We start from the raw sequence: 11,788 nt of genomic DNA, 5'->3' as shown, positions 1-11,788 counted from the left end.
TTATTTAGTGTAATCTTACCCGATACTGGAACTCCTCACAGTAGGAATCTTACTTTTGTTAATTTAGTGTAATCTTACCCGATACTGGAACTCCTCACAGTAGGAATCTTACCATTGTTAATTTAGTGTAATCTTACCCGATACTGGAACTCCTCACAGTAGGAATCTTTCTATTGTTAATTTAGTGTAATCTTACCCGATACTGGAACTCCTCACAGTAGAAATCTTTCTATTGTTAATTTAGTGTAATCTTACCCGATACTGGAACTCCTCACAGTAGGAATCTTACTTTTGTTAATTTAGTGTAATCTTACCCGATACTGGAACTCCTCACAGTAGAAATCTTACTTTTGTTAATTTAGTGTAATCTTACCCGATACTGGAACTCCTCACAGTAGGAATCTTACTTTTGTTAATTTAGTGTAATCTTACCCGATACTGGAACTCCTCACAGTAGGAATCTTACCATTGTTAATTTAGTGTAATCTTACCCGATACTGGAACTCCTCACAGTAGGAATCTTTCTATTGTTAATTTAGTGTAATCTTACCCGATACTGGATCTCCTCACAGTAGAAATCTTTCTATTGTTAATTTAGTGTAATCTTACCCGATACTGGAACTCCTCACAGTAGAAATCTTTCTATTGTTAATTTAGTGTAATCTTACCCGATACTGGAACTCCTCACAGTAGAAATCTTACTTTTGTTAATTTAGTGTAATCTTACCCGATACTGGAACTCCTCACAGTAGGAATCTTACTTTTGTTAATTTAGTGTAATCTTACCCGATACTGGAACTCCTCACAGTAGGAATCTTACTATTGTTAATTTAGTGTAAACTTACCCGATACTGGAACTCCTCACAGTAGGAATCTTACTTTTGTTACTTTAGTGTAAACTTACCCGATACTGGAACTTCTCACAGTAGGAATCTTACTATTGTTAATTTAGTGTAATCTTACCCGATACTGGAACTTCTCACAGTAGGAATCTTACTTTTGTTACTTTAGTGTAAACTTACCCGATACTGGAACTTCTCACAGTAGGAATCTTACTATTGTTAATTTAGTGTAATCTTACCCGATACTGGAACTTCTCACAGTAGGAATCTTACTTTTGTTAATTTAGTGTAATCTTACCCGATACAGGAACTCCTCACAGTAGGAATCTTTCTATTGTTAATTTAGTGTAATCTTACCCGATACTGGAACTTCTCACAGTAGGAATCTTACTTTTGTTAATTTAGTGCAAACTTACCCGATACTGGAACTCCTCGCAGTAGGAATCTTACTTTTGTTAATTTAGTGTAATCTTACCCGATACTGGAACTCCTCACAGTAGGAATCTTACTATTGTTAATTTAGTGTAATCTTACCCGATACTGGAACTCCTCACAGTAGGAATCTTTCTATTGTTAATTTAGTGCTTACCCGATACTGGAATTTCTCACAGTAGAAATCTTACTTTTGTTAATTTAGTGTAATCTTACCCGATACTGGAACTTCTCACAGTAGGAATCTTACTTTTGTTAATTTAGTGCAAACTTACCCGATACTGGAACTCCTCACAGTAGAAATCTTTCTATTGTTAATTTAGTTCAAACTTACCCGATACTGGAACTTCTCACAGTAGGAATCTTTCTATTGTTAATTTAGTGTAATCTTACCCGATACTGGAACTCCACACAGTAGAAATCTTACTATTGTTAATTTAGTGTAAACTTACTCGATACTGGAACTCATCACAGTAGGAATCTTACTATTGTTAATTTAGTGTAAACTTACCCAATACTGGAACTCCTCACAGTAGGAATCTTACTTTTGTTAATTTAGTGCAAACTTACCCGATACTGAAACTCCTTGCAGTAGGAATCTTACTTTTGTTAATTTAGTGTAAACTTACCTGATACTGGAACTCCTCACAGTAGGAATCTTTCTATTGTTAATTTAGTGCAAACTTACCTGATACTGGAACCCTCACAGTAGGAATCTTACTTTTGTTACTTTAGTGTAAACTTACCCAATACTGGAACTCCTTACAGTAGGAATCTTTCTATTGTTAATTTAGTGCAAACTTACCCGATACTGGAACTCCTCACAGTAGAAATCTTACTTTTGTTAATTTAGTGTAATCTTACCCGATACTGGAACTTCTCACAGTAGGAATCTTACTTTTGTTAGTAGCCTACAACAGTGTATATTTATTACTTTCTCTGTTTCTTTGTTTGTTTGTTTGTTTGTTTGTTTGTTTGTTTCTTTCTTTCTTTCTCTTTCTGAACTTTCTTTCTTTCTTTCTTCCTTTCTTATTTTATTTTATTTTATTATTAGATCTTATTTTGCCTGGGGAACAAACTCAGTGGTCCACACTGATTTCCAGTCTGGCCCAGGGGTCAAACAAAATACATCAAAATACAAATTAAATACATACAAAGAATAACATACCATGGATTTAACAAATAACATTATATATGAACACACCAAGGAAGCACACCTGTGTTGGAGCGGCCGCAGTGCGCCATGTCAGCAGGCTTCTAAGACAGCCCGCTGACAAAGTCCGCACTGCAGCCGACCATCACTGATGCAACAACCTGAATATTTAAATAATTAAATTGCACATCGCTTTGAAAAATTGAAATGGCCTGGTGTAGGAGGTAATGGAACTTTAACCTGGGTTAGCAAAGAATTAAAAGAGACCACACCTCTGGATGTGAATTTCCGCTTAGCCGACTCGCTCTTACAAGGTGGGATGACCAGGTTACCTTGTGACCCTGCTCTAGTCAGATGTTTGTGACTAGAGGCAACGGTGTGGAATATATTGCACAGGGGTGATGGGAGAAGGTTACAGACCTTCAGACCTCGTTTTCATTTGTTCTATAACTTGCAATCTTGTCATATACATACCAACCGTATGATGTTCCCAATTGATGTTGGGGCATGATGAAAGCAACAATAGGCCATAGAGCACATACCAATATAGAAAACGAACATCCCATTAGTGACTATTTAAAAGAAAAAAATACAAAATTCAGAATTACATATTAATGTAGCCATGCACGTATTGTCTTATCAAAATATTTATCATTAATATTATCATATAATGCAACTGTTATCTGAGAAACATGGTCTAGCATTTAAATTTCTGGTTTTGTTAGAATTAGGCTAAAATTGAGATGATAGGCCTACTTTAAATATTTAGGCTAATTATCTCAATGCTAGTAAAGCATAAGCTCACTGAACACAAAACTTGTTCAGGTGTGGTCTTCCAAATTATCACCCCTAAACTTACCATTGCTATGAAGGGATTGTAAAACGTAAATGCTAGTAAGCCATGGCTACCAAGAGTTCCAACTACCCCAGTTATTACCCACAATACATTGCGTCCAAATTTATCCACCAAATATCCAAAAAGTGGCGATGCTCCAGCCGAGATTAAATACACCAAACTGAAAATATGAACAAGACGCTTTTTTCCAGAATCAGCATGTTTTAAAAATTGTCGTAATATGGATTAAAAATAAGTAAGTCGACAGATAAATTGCGGAGCAAAACTAAGAACCAGCAGAGACTTAAATTAATCCACATCTTTGAAACATCTTGAAACTCTCAAGAATCCTTCGCATTTGAATCAAGACGCTAAATATTCTGTCATTTCACTTCAAGATTATTCAGATCATGATATAATTATAAGCATACAGCAATTAGGCCTATGTTATATACGTTAGGACCTTAATTTACACTCAGTCGGTGAGCGATTTATTTTTGACCAATGAGGCTGAGCGATTTTAGCTATTTTGAAACTTGATTGTATGAGTGCAATAACTTTAGACTTGTTTTGGGTTTTTCTTAACCTACCTGTTCGCCGCGTTGGCTTCTTGCGAAGACAGTCCGAATTTATTTTCAAAAAAGACACTATAATGACAAAGAATGATATGCGAAATGATTTCAAATAAATTACATATGCACCCTACACTTCTATCCACACTTTTATGAAGCTGTGTTGAGTAAAATAAAATATTTTAAATAATTATGAATATTATTTGAGGATGGAAGACTTACATTGCAAGTCCAATGAATGGAACAACAGCGACATAATAGGCAACACATATCAAAAATAACAGCCACAAAGTCAATGGAAAGTCTTTGATGTCTTTGAGGTAGACAACTTCGCCTGTGTTTGGAAAAGCCCAAGAAGATATTATGTAAGTAAAAAGTGAGTGAAATGTGCTTTAGTTTGTCTGACCTATGGTCTGACAGATGAGAGCTACCGAAATAATGTAGTTTATTGCGGTCATTATCCGGTAAACATTAATAATTACTTTAGTATTAATTTACGCTAAAGTTGTCAACAAGAAGGTTATTTAAACATGGAGAGAAATAGATTACGTAACGCTTTGTTCCTTTGTGCCGAATTGATTTGCCGACTGACTATTCATGAAAGTGGTACCATTGTTTCGAACAAAAGGATTCCTCCAGTAAATTGGTAACTGACCCAACAGCATATTAACGCTTTATCTGGCAGGTGACTGTCAATAATTGATTAAATAGAAAGTCATGTGAAAGCGCCCATACCATTGTTCTCGCGTAACCCGAAGGTGTCTTTGTACGGGTCTCAAGCCTATAAGCTGACTTTAGCTGTCGATGTACACTTCTTTATCACCCACCTGACGTCAATAGGCGCTTCACTTAAATAAACTGAATGCCCTCACTGATGGATTACACATCAGAATATACATTAAGGTTGTCAGTTCCATATGCCTAGCCTATAGTGGTAATCGTCTTGTCTACCATGTATACAGTGTGTATATGCCTATAAACGGTTTTCCCACAAATTTCCATTTGATTTTATTTTAAGAAGGATATTGGCATAGAAAGTTAAGCAAGCGAACCAGAAAGGAGGGGTGAATTAGTGAGAGGATGAGGGAAGAGGATTTAACGGAGGAGGATTTAACAGGGGTTAAAAAGTCGCCGGTTCCTTTTAAAAATCAAATCACTATAAGAATAAATATGTCGTATTACCTGTTCGTCCCACCTTTCTTTTAAGAATTCTGGCTGCTCTTCTATCTAGATACCCAAGGCAAATACTACAGAGGAGAGAGAATACACAAACACCAGTACCTACAAACCAATAATAATGACACTGTAAATCCCATTTTGAACACAAATCAACTGAGCTGGCAACTGATAATATTTTGTTTATATTAATTGTTTTAATGTGTTGCTTGGAATATCTATATCCAGACTAAATAAATAATAGACAACTTGTTTGTTTTGCATGTTTTGTTGTTCGCACATCGCTTGTTATATATCAACAAGCACCACAAAGAGAGACGAAAGACACACCAAAACCCCGGGCCCAAACCACCTAACACAGCATGACTTACCAACCCAGAATGCAACAGCCACCCTGTAATGAGGCTCCAAATTTTCATTGGTCAAGTCGTATATTGGTTTCATAACGTTCATATTAAGTGTGCTTCCCTGCAGCAAAAGTAAGCCATAGTTCATAAGAACGATTGAATATTTGAATAACACATTGTTTGCTAAAAAATGCTTTTTGTTTTGTTTTGTTTTGTATAACATAATCTTTACCTATACTAATGCGACGGGTGTTCAAACGATTTTTAGAAGAGAACTGGTAAAATGATAAGAATATGCTAGCGACTTTTATTCAAGTCAAAAAGTGATAGGTTCACCAGATTCCACTATGAAATATTTTCTGAAGATCAAGAGAAACGGTATGGAATATACAATAGAATGAAATTTCATTGGCCTTTGAAGAATTCTGTAAATAAAGTAGGCATAATTTCATTCCTGACAACCTGCAAACATATATCGAAGAAGTAAAACATCCATAATGTAGTATATCATTGATATAGACACAGATCCTGTAAAGCTTTCCAGGATCTGTAATACGGCGTAGTCCACAGTGAACCCAGCGGGCAAACCAGCGATGTACATTAACTTTAAAATTTTAATCTGATTTCAACCATACACCTGGAAGATCCCCGGGGAAGATCCTGTAGGTTGTAATCATGTTAGGTTGAACTTCGACGTTGTATCAACGATAGAAGATTTATTTTGTCGTTACTTACGCATCTGGAGATACTCCTCTGCAACCCGAACACCAGGTTTAATCCTCTATCCTTAAACCATGTTGCTGCATAGGTGTTCTGTGCCACGTTAAGACTTTCACCACCTATTCTGTAACCATATTAAACATGATAAAGTTAATAGGGCCTACAAATTTCAACCGTCCACTGAAATTCCGTAGGCTATATTAGGTCCTATAAAAGCTAAGTAACATTTAGGCCTACCAAATTTGTATCTTACAATAATATATTATACCAACTTTTAAATACTTACCCAAAAACAAATCTACCCGCTAGCATGATGTTGTAGTTATTGAGTGTTGCTCCTGCAGCTGTTATACACTAACAATTGACAGAAAGGAGAAAATGGCGCGAATTGGAAAGCGGTATATAATGAAATTTCATATTTTTGATCTATCATTGGAGAAATATTTGGCATCAATACTTTGATGTAGTATAGGCCTATTTTCAACATTACTTCCAGCGTATAACGAAGAAGCTTCACGTGCTCGAACTTCTCCTTCTCAGCAGTATTAGGCCTATATTTTACATAAGCCTTACCTGTCCAAATACAACAAAGGTACTAAAAGCAATAGCCCCTAGTCTGAAAACAAACAGAATATGTCGACATTATCAGCTGTACACTGTCTTCTTTAAATGTTACTTTTATCCTGCACCTCAAACATGATTCGACCTTTGCAGTACTTAAACCTGGTTAACAGGAAATTACACTAGCAAAATCAATCGGTAAAGTCCAGCCCATCCACCACATTGAATGGTGGACTGTACTTATGCCCAAATATGGCACTTGCCAATCAATAATCACCCACTTGAAATCCCCTGGCTCGCTCCACTGACGAAAGTTATGGACAGATATGCATGGGAGTTGTTTTTGCTGTTATTTGTCACTTACATATAAGGGAGGTACGAACATTTGCAGATGCCCCACCTATATACTCAGTTTTTAGCCTACATGTAATATATATATTATGCTTGATTGACATCAAGTATATACAAAAAATATCCGTCAAGTGGTTAAGCTTTAATGCCCTTCGGAAGAGAGCGGTCCACAAGTGAGTGATAGTCACTAAAAGTTGCATTCGATTTACACAGGGAATTTTGCAGGCCATGCGTGCCCTTCCTTATTAAATCACCAAAGTGCGAATATTTCCAAACATCTATATACATTAGCTAAAAATTTAGGACATGTTACAAAACTATATTTTCTAGAATTTCAGAGAGTACAAAACATATTGGCCGGTTATTTTTCACACAGTGACGTTGACTAGGCAATGCCCTATACCTATAACATACACTGTTTGTAGAGGTCACGCGTCAATGGTGAGAGCACTGTGTATTGTGTATAGGAAAATGAACAGTATGTTTAGTATATTATTTTCCCATTCATTAGATATTTGTAGTAAAAACTTGGGAAAACTGTTTTTACTCGTGACTAGAACCTAAATAACACGATGTATCAATCTAAGCACTGATGTCATGTCAGTGAATAAAGTTCTTTTCGTTCGATACAAAAAAAAAAAAATCATGGGCAAAATAGGTAATTCTGCTGCCGGTGTCTTCCAGGGGAAAATGTGTCCGTCTGGCAGGCCAATTTTAGGTTAGTATGAAATATTCGATTACTGCATACCTGATACCAAACACTCTGTCAAGAAGAAAACCTCCAAAGAAGCAGAGAACCACATTTGGCCAGGAGTAGAGGGAATATAACAACATAAACTTGCTGGTGTCTACATCCATTGCCTGTATTGGTAAAAGTAATGATAGCGATTAACATCTCATTTATTAGCCTTATCCTTAAGGAAACAACCCGAAAGTTCGACAAAAGTCCTATAAACAAAAGTCCTTTCGTTAGGAGGTCGAATCTCTCCCTCTTTTATAGGAGGCCGAACTCCTCCCTCTAACGTAAATGTGAAATATCGAAAATTCCAGTATTTCTAGGCAAATAAGAAACTACGTGGCCCAAAATTATATGGTATTAGCCATAAATTGGCAAATGGCCATTTTGAATCTTTGTTGTTGGTTTATTATATATATGACTGGGAATGATGTTAACGTATTTATTCTTCTGTCATTGATGATGAGAGTGTCATCAGCATCCATCTAAAGCAAGGGTAGGCCACCTTTTTAACACGCCGGGCTAGAAATAAACAATGAAAACTGCATGGGCTGCACATTTTATTTTCAAAGTGCACTATTAAAATCATTTACAATAATTTAATTGGCTAATTTCCTATATCGTTTGAATTTTGTAAACTATGTAAATTAATTCATATGTTTCCATGTTTGCTAAAGTCTATAATCCTTGACCAAAATGTATGGTTATGAATTTTGAAACTTTAATGACTGCAAAAAAAATGGAAGAGGGAGTTATTCCATATTTTTATCATCGTAACTAAATTTAATATAGTTCTAAGTCTACCTGTATAACATGTGTAATGAACTTTATTCTATACAGAATTCACGGGTCATTTGATCATTATGAAAATTATTCATTTTCTCATGAATCAAGTAGTCATGGAAACCTTTGACAAAATAATGTACACATAAATCCCAGTTATATAAATCTTTCCATGTCAACAATTTACAGAAAATATTTGACATTGAAATAAGGTACAAAATGCGATTACATCATCACTGTACGTATATACAGAGCCTATAGCATGGACTTTTGCGTTTTATAAATAGTGTTAATCTGAGTGTTAGTATACGATTTCGGTCAAATTTTAATTTGATTATTCTTTGCCAAAATATTATGCAATATTATTAGGAAAGTTTCTGGTCATGTTAATCCAAACTACCGTATTGAGGTAACTTAAATGACAGCAAACTCACTCATTATCTCAGCCGCTTAACCATGTTAACTGTGGTGTTCTAATGGGAGATTTTAATTCAAATACCACAAAGATGGAAATGTTAAATTTGAAAAGTATAATTTGGGAGTATAATTTTATTAAACTGCCTTATGGCGAATCTTACAGGGGCCCATCAAGATCTGGTACATAGGACAAACCACTCTACCGCTTTAGTGTTAAACACTGCACATACATGTAATAAAGTGAAAGTATGGTATAAAGTGTTACAATTTCAACCATGAAGGCTCTACATTCATCCATCTGAACCTCAAGCTGAATGAACCCCTTAATTTCATTTTCGCTTTTGCTCGGGGCCCCTGAACCCTCGGGCCATGGACTTCGTCCACCCTGTGTCCAACCGCATGCTACGCCCCTGAGTACTATAGTAGTAATTGTCGTTGTAGCAGTAAGACACAGAAGCAACAAATGCCAGTATCATCATCTATTAATTCATCATCATCTTCATCATCAGTTATCACCCATCAACATTTTACCATCATTATCATCATACTTACATATTTGATCTCACTCTGCAAAACACTCGGGTTGTCATAGCAAAAGTAAGCTCCTATAGTATTAATTGAGAAAAGAAGAAATATGCCAAAGTGTTTTTGCTTGTTTAATTGTTTTGTGTTGTGTCATTTTATTTGGTTTTGTTTCTACTATATTATAATTATTTATTTTGAAATAAATACCCTATACAAGACTAGTATATTGAATGTTTGGCACCGTTTCTATTCTTTCAAGAGACATAGGCAAACAAAATAGATGAGAACAATTCCGGGGAACAATTATTAAGAATATTAGGGAAATCATCGTAATTATGAATGTCAAAGGTTTCAATTTGTCTATTCCCGTTATAGTCCAAACACACCTATCAGGTGATACAGTGCATTTCTTTAAAATTATAGTTTTTGAAGTTTCTTTGACACACCAAAATGTACTAAATTCTTCTCAAACAGTGAATATATAGTACTAGACATAATAACCACAACAAACTTATGCCAACGCATTATGTTATGCTAACAAAGCGTGAAACTGATCCAAAATTTGAGCCGACATTGACCGGGAAAAATAGAAGTAAGTGGAGGCAATGATATTTAGGGTTGTTCGTTTTTACTTACCAAAACTGAGAAAGCAGATAAGAATAAGCACTATTATTCTATGTAAAGTTCTGTGTGGATTACATGCCGCTGTGGATCTACAGCCTGTCACAATGGTATCATCTGCATCATCGGTGTTCTGTGCTCCTTTCAACAAGGAATGTCCCTCACCTGAAGAAGACATACTCGAATGCAGTCTTAAGTTCTTAACTGGTCGAGTCTTTGACAATTTTGACAGGGTTAGTAGTAGGGCCTACTGGTGAAACTCATCGGACGTCGTGGTCGACTTTCGACGAGATCAGGTACACACACCAATGAGTCTATGACATAGTTATTTCAACGGAATTGACATCCATCTCCTTCGCGGTATACATTCTGAAGCATGCAACTATAGGCAACTACACGAATTAATTCTGGTGGCTCCTTAGCAGTTTCGAAAGAATTGTCTATGTCAATAGCTGTCAATGGCAACAATTTGATAACAAAATACACTCAGGCATTTACCTTGACTGATCATAACAGAACGAGACACAACTTGAATAAAACATAGCAAGCTGTAATTGTTTTATTCTATTATAATTGATATAGTTATATGATTAATTATGATCAGTATAGGTCCAAATCAAGTTGGATTACGTTTTTCTGACGAGCCTCCTATCCCATATACATGTAGGCCTACTTGTTTAAAGTTGTACACAGTTAAGTTCATATTAAATACATGTCAAAAGCACGTGATAAAGTGGAGTCTTTTATTTGATTTAACTGACAACTTCATAAACTAATACAGACTAATACTAACTGTAAAAGATATAGCGATGCATGTGCTGAATCAATTATTCCATGACCTGGTTTAACACAGAATCCAAGGTGGGTGCAGTTAATACATATTGTCTATCGACACATTTGTATATTTACGATAGTGTTATCGGTATACAATCAAACGAAGATAAAATGGTAACGTTTAAACTATGACCTTACATTGAAAGGTGTACAGAAAATACAGTGAAATCCCGGCGTGAAATGAAGGTTTAGGAACCGGATAGCAACGTTCGCACAGTCGTTTTGGGAAGATGAGAACCCCGCGGGCTGAGAGCACATCATACATATCGACTTGAGGAACGTCTTTTGTTTTGATTTTTTAATTCGCGATATAATACAAATTTTATGACAAATTATTAAAATTTGAGAGAGTTTGGTTTTACCCAAGAGAGTTTTTAATCAGCCGAAAAGAACATAAACACATGATGATGAATCGGGATGAGATGCTAAATGCTATCTTCAGTAGATAGCGAAAAAAAAAACCATTTTAAAAATAAATCAAAATATACCCTAATACTTTTCTAGCGCGCATTAAAAAAAATCATCAATCGACCTATATATAAAAAAAAAAGGTTAAAAACAGAGAAACATGTATATAGGTCCGGAACGTGATGAGTCTGTATAGTGTCGCTTTAAAATTTATAATCGAGACTGATGTACAAGAAAGAAAAAGTTACCCGCTACGTGATGAAATAAAAATATAGAGAAAACAATGTAAAACATAGAGTAGAAAGAGATGATGAATCGAGATGAGATGCTAAATGCTATCTTCAGTAGATAGCGAAAAATCATTTAAAAAAAATCAAATTATATCCCAAGACTTTCCCGTTATTGAAAAATAACACTTTGATGTTTTGCAAAAGATCATTCTACAAATCATATACTTTGACAACTTGCTTGATTT

The 11,788-nt window shown here is 35.4% G+C and overlaps 1 protein-coding gene across 1 annotated transcript in view; it reads right to left on the bottom strand.

Annotated features, from left to right (window-relative positions):
• LOC140155062 (lysosomal dipeptide transporter MFSD1-like) overlaps positions 1-11,541 on the bottom strand; it is a 16,003-nt gene extending 4,462 nt beyond the window's left edge. The window contains exons 1-12 of the mRNA XM_072177748.1: positions 10,087-11,541; positions 9,478-9,530; positions 7,738-7,850; positions 6,651-6,693; positions 6,364-6,431; positions 6,093-6,201; positions 5,382-5,478; positions 5,017-5,115; positions 4,057-4,168; positions 3,853-3,909; positions 3,287-3,443; positions 2,902-2,999 (exon numbers count right to left, since the gene is read on the bottom strand). Coding sequence (XP_072033849.1) covers positions 2,902-2,999; positions 3,287-3,443; positions 3,853-3,909; positions 4,057-4,168; positions 5,017-5,115; positions 5,382-5,478; positions 6,093-6,201; positions 6,364-6,431; positions 6,651-6,693; positions 7,738-7,850; positions 9,478-9,530; positions 10,087-10,249 — 1,169 coding nt within the window. The 5' untranslated portion in view covers positions 10,250-11,541. The remainder of the gene's footprint in view (positions 1-2,901; positions 3,000-3,286; positions 3,444-3,852; positions 3,910-4,056; positions 4,169-5,016; positions 5,116-5,381; positions 5,479-6,092; positions 6,202-6,363; positions 6,432-6,650; positions 6,694-7,737; positions 7,851-9,477; positions 9,531-10,086) is intronic.
• Positions 11,542-11,788: the final 247 nt, after the last annotated feature.

The sequence above is a fragment of the Amphiura filiformis genome, chromosome 6 (genome assembly GCF_039555335.1).
Source record: "Amphiura filiformis chromosome 6, Afil_fr2py, whole genome shotgun sequence".
In the NCBI taxonomy this organism is placed as follows: Eukaryota; Metazoa; Echinodermata; class Ophiuroidea; order Amphilepidida; family Amphiuridae; genus Amphiura; species Amphiura filiformis.
This window is presented reverse-complemented; position numbering and strand designations above follow the sequence as displayed.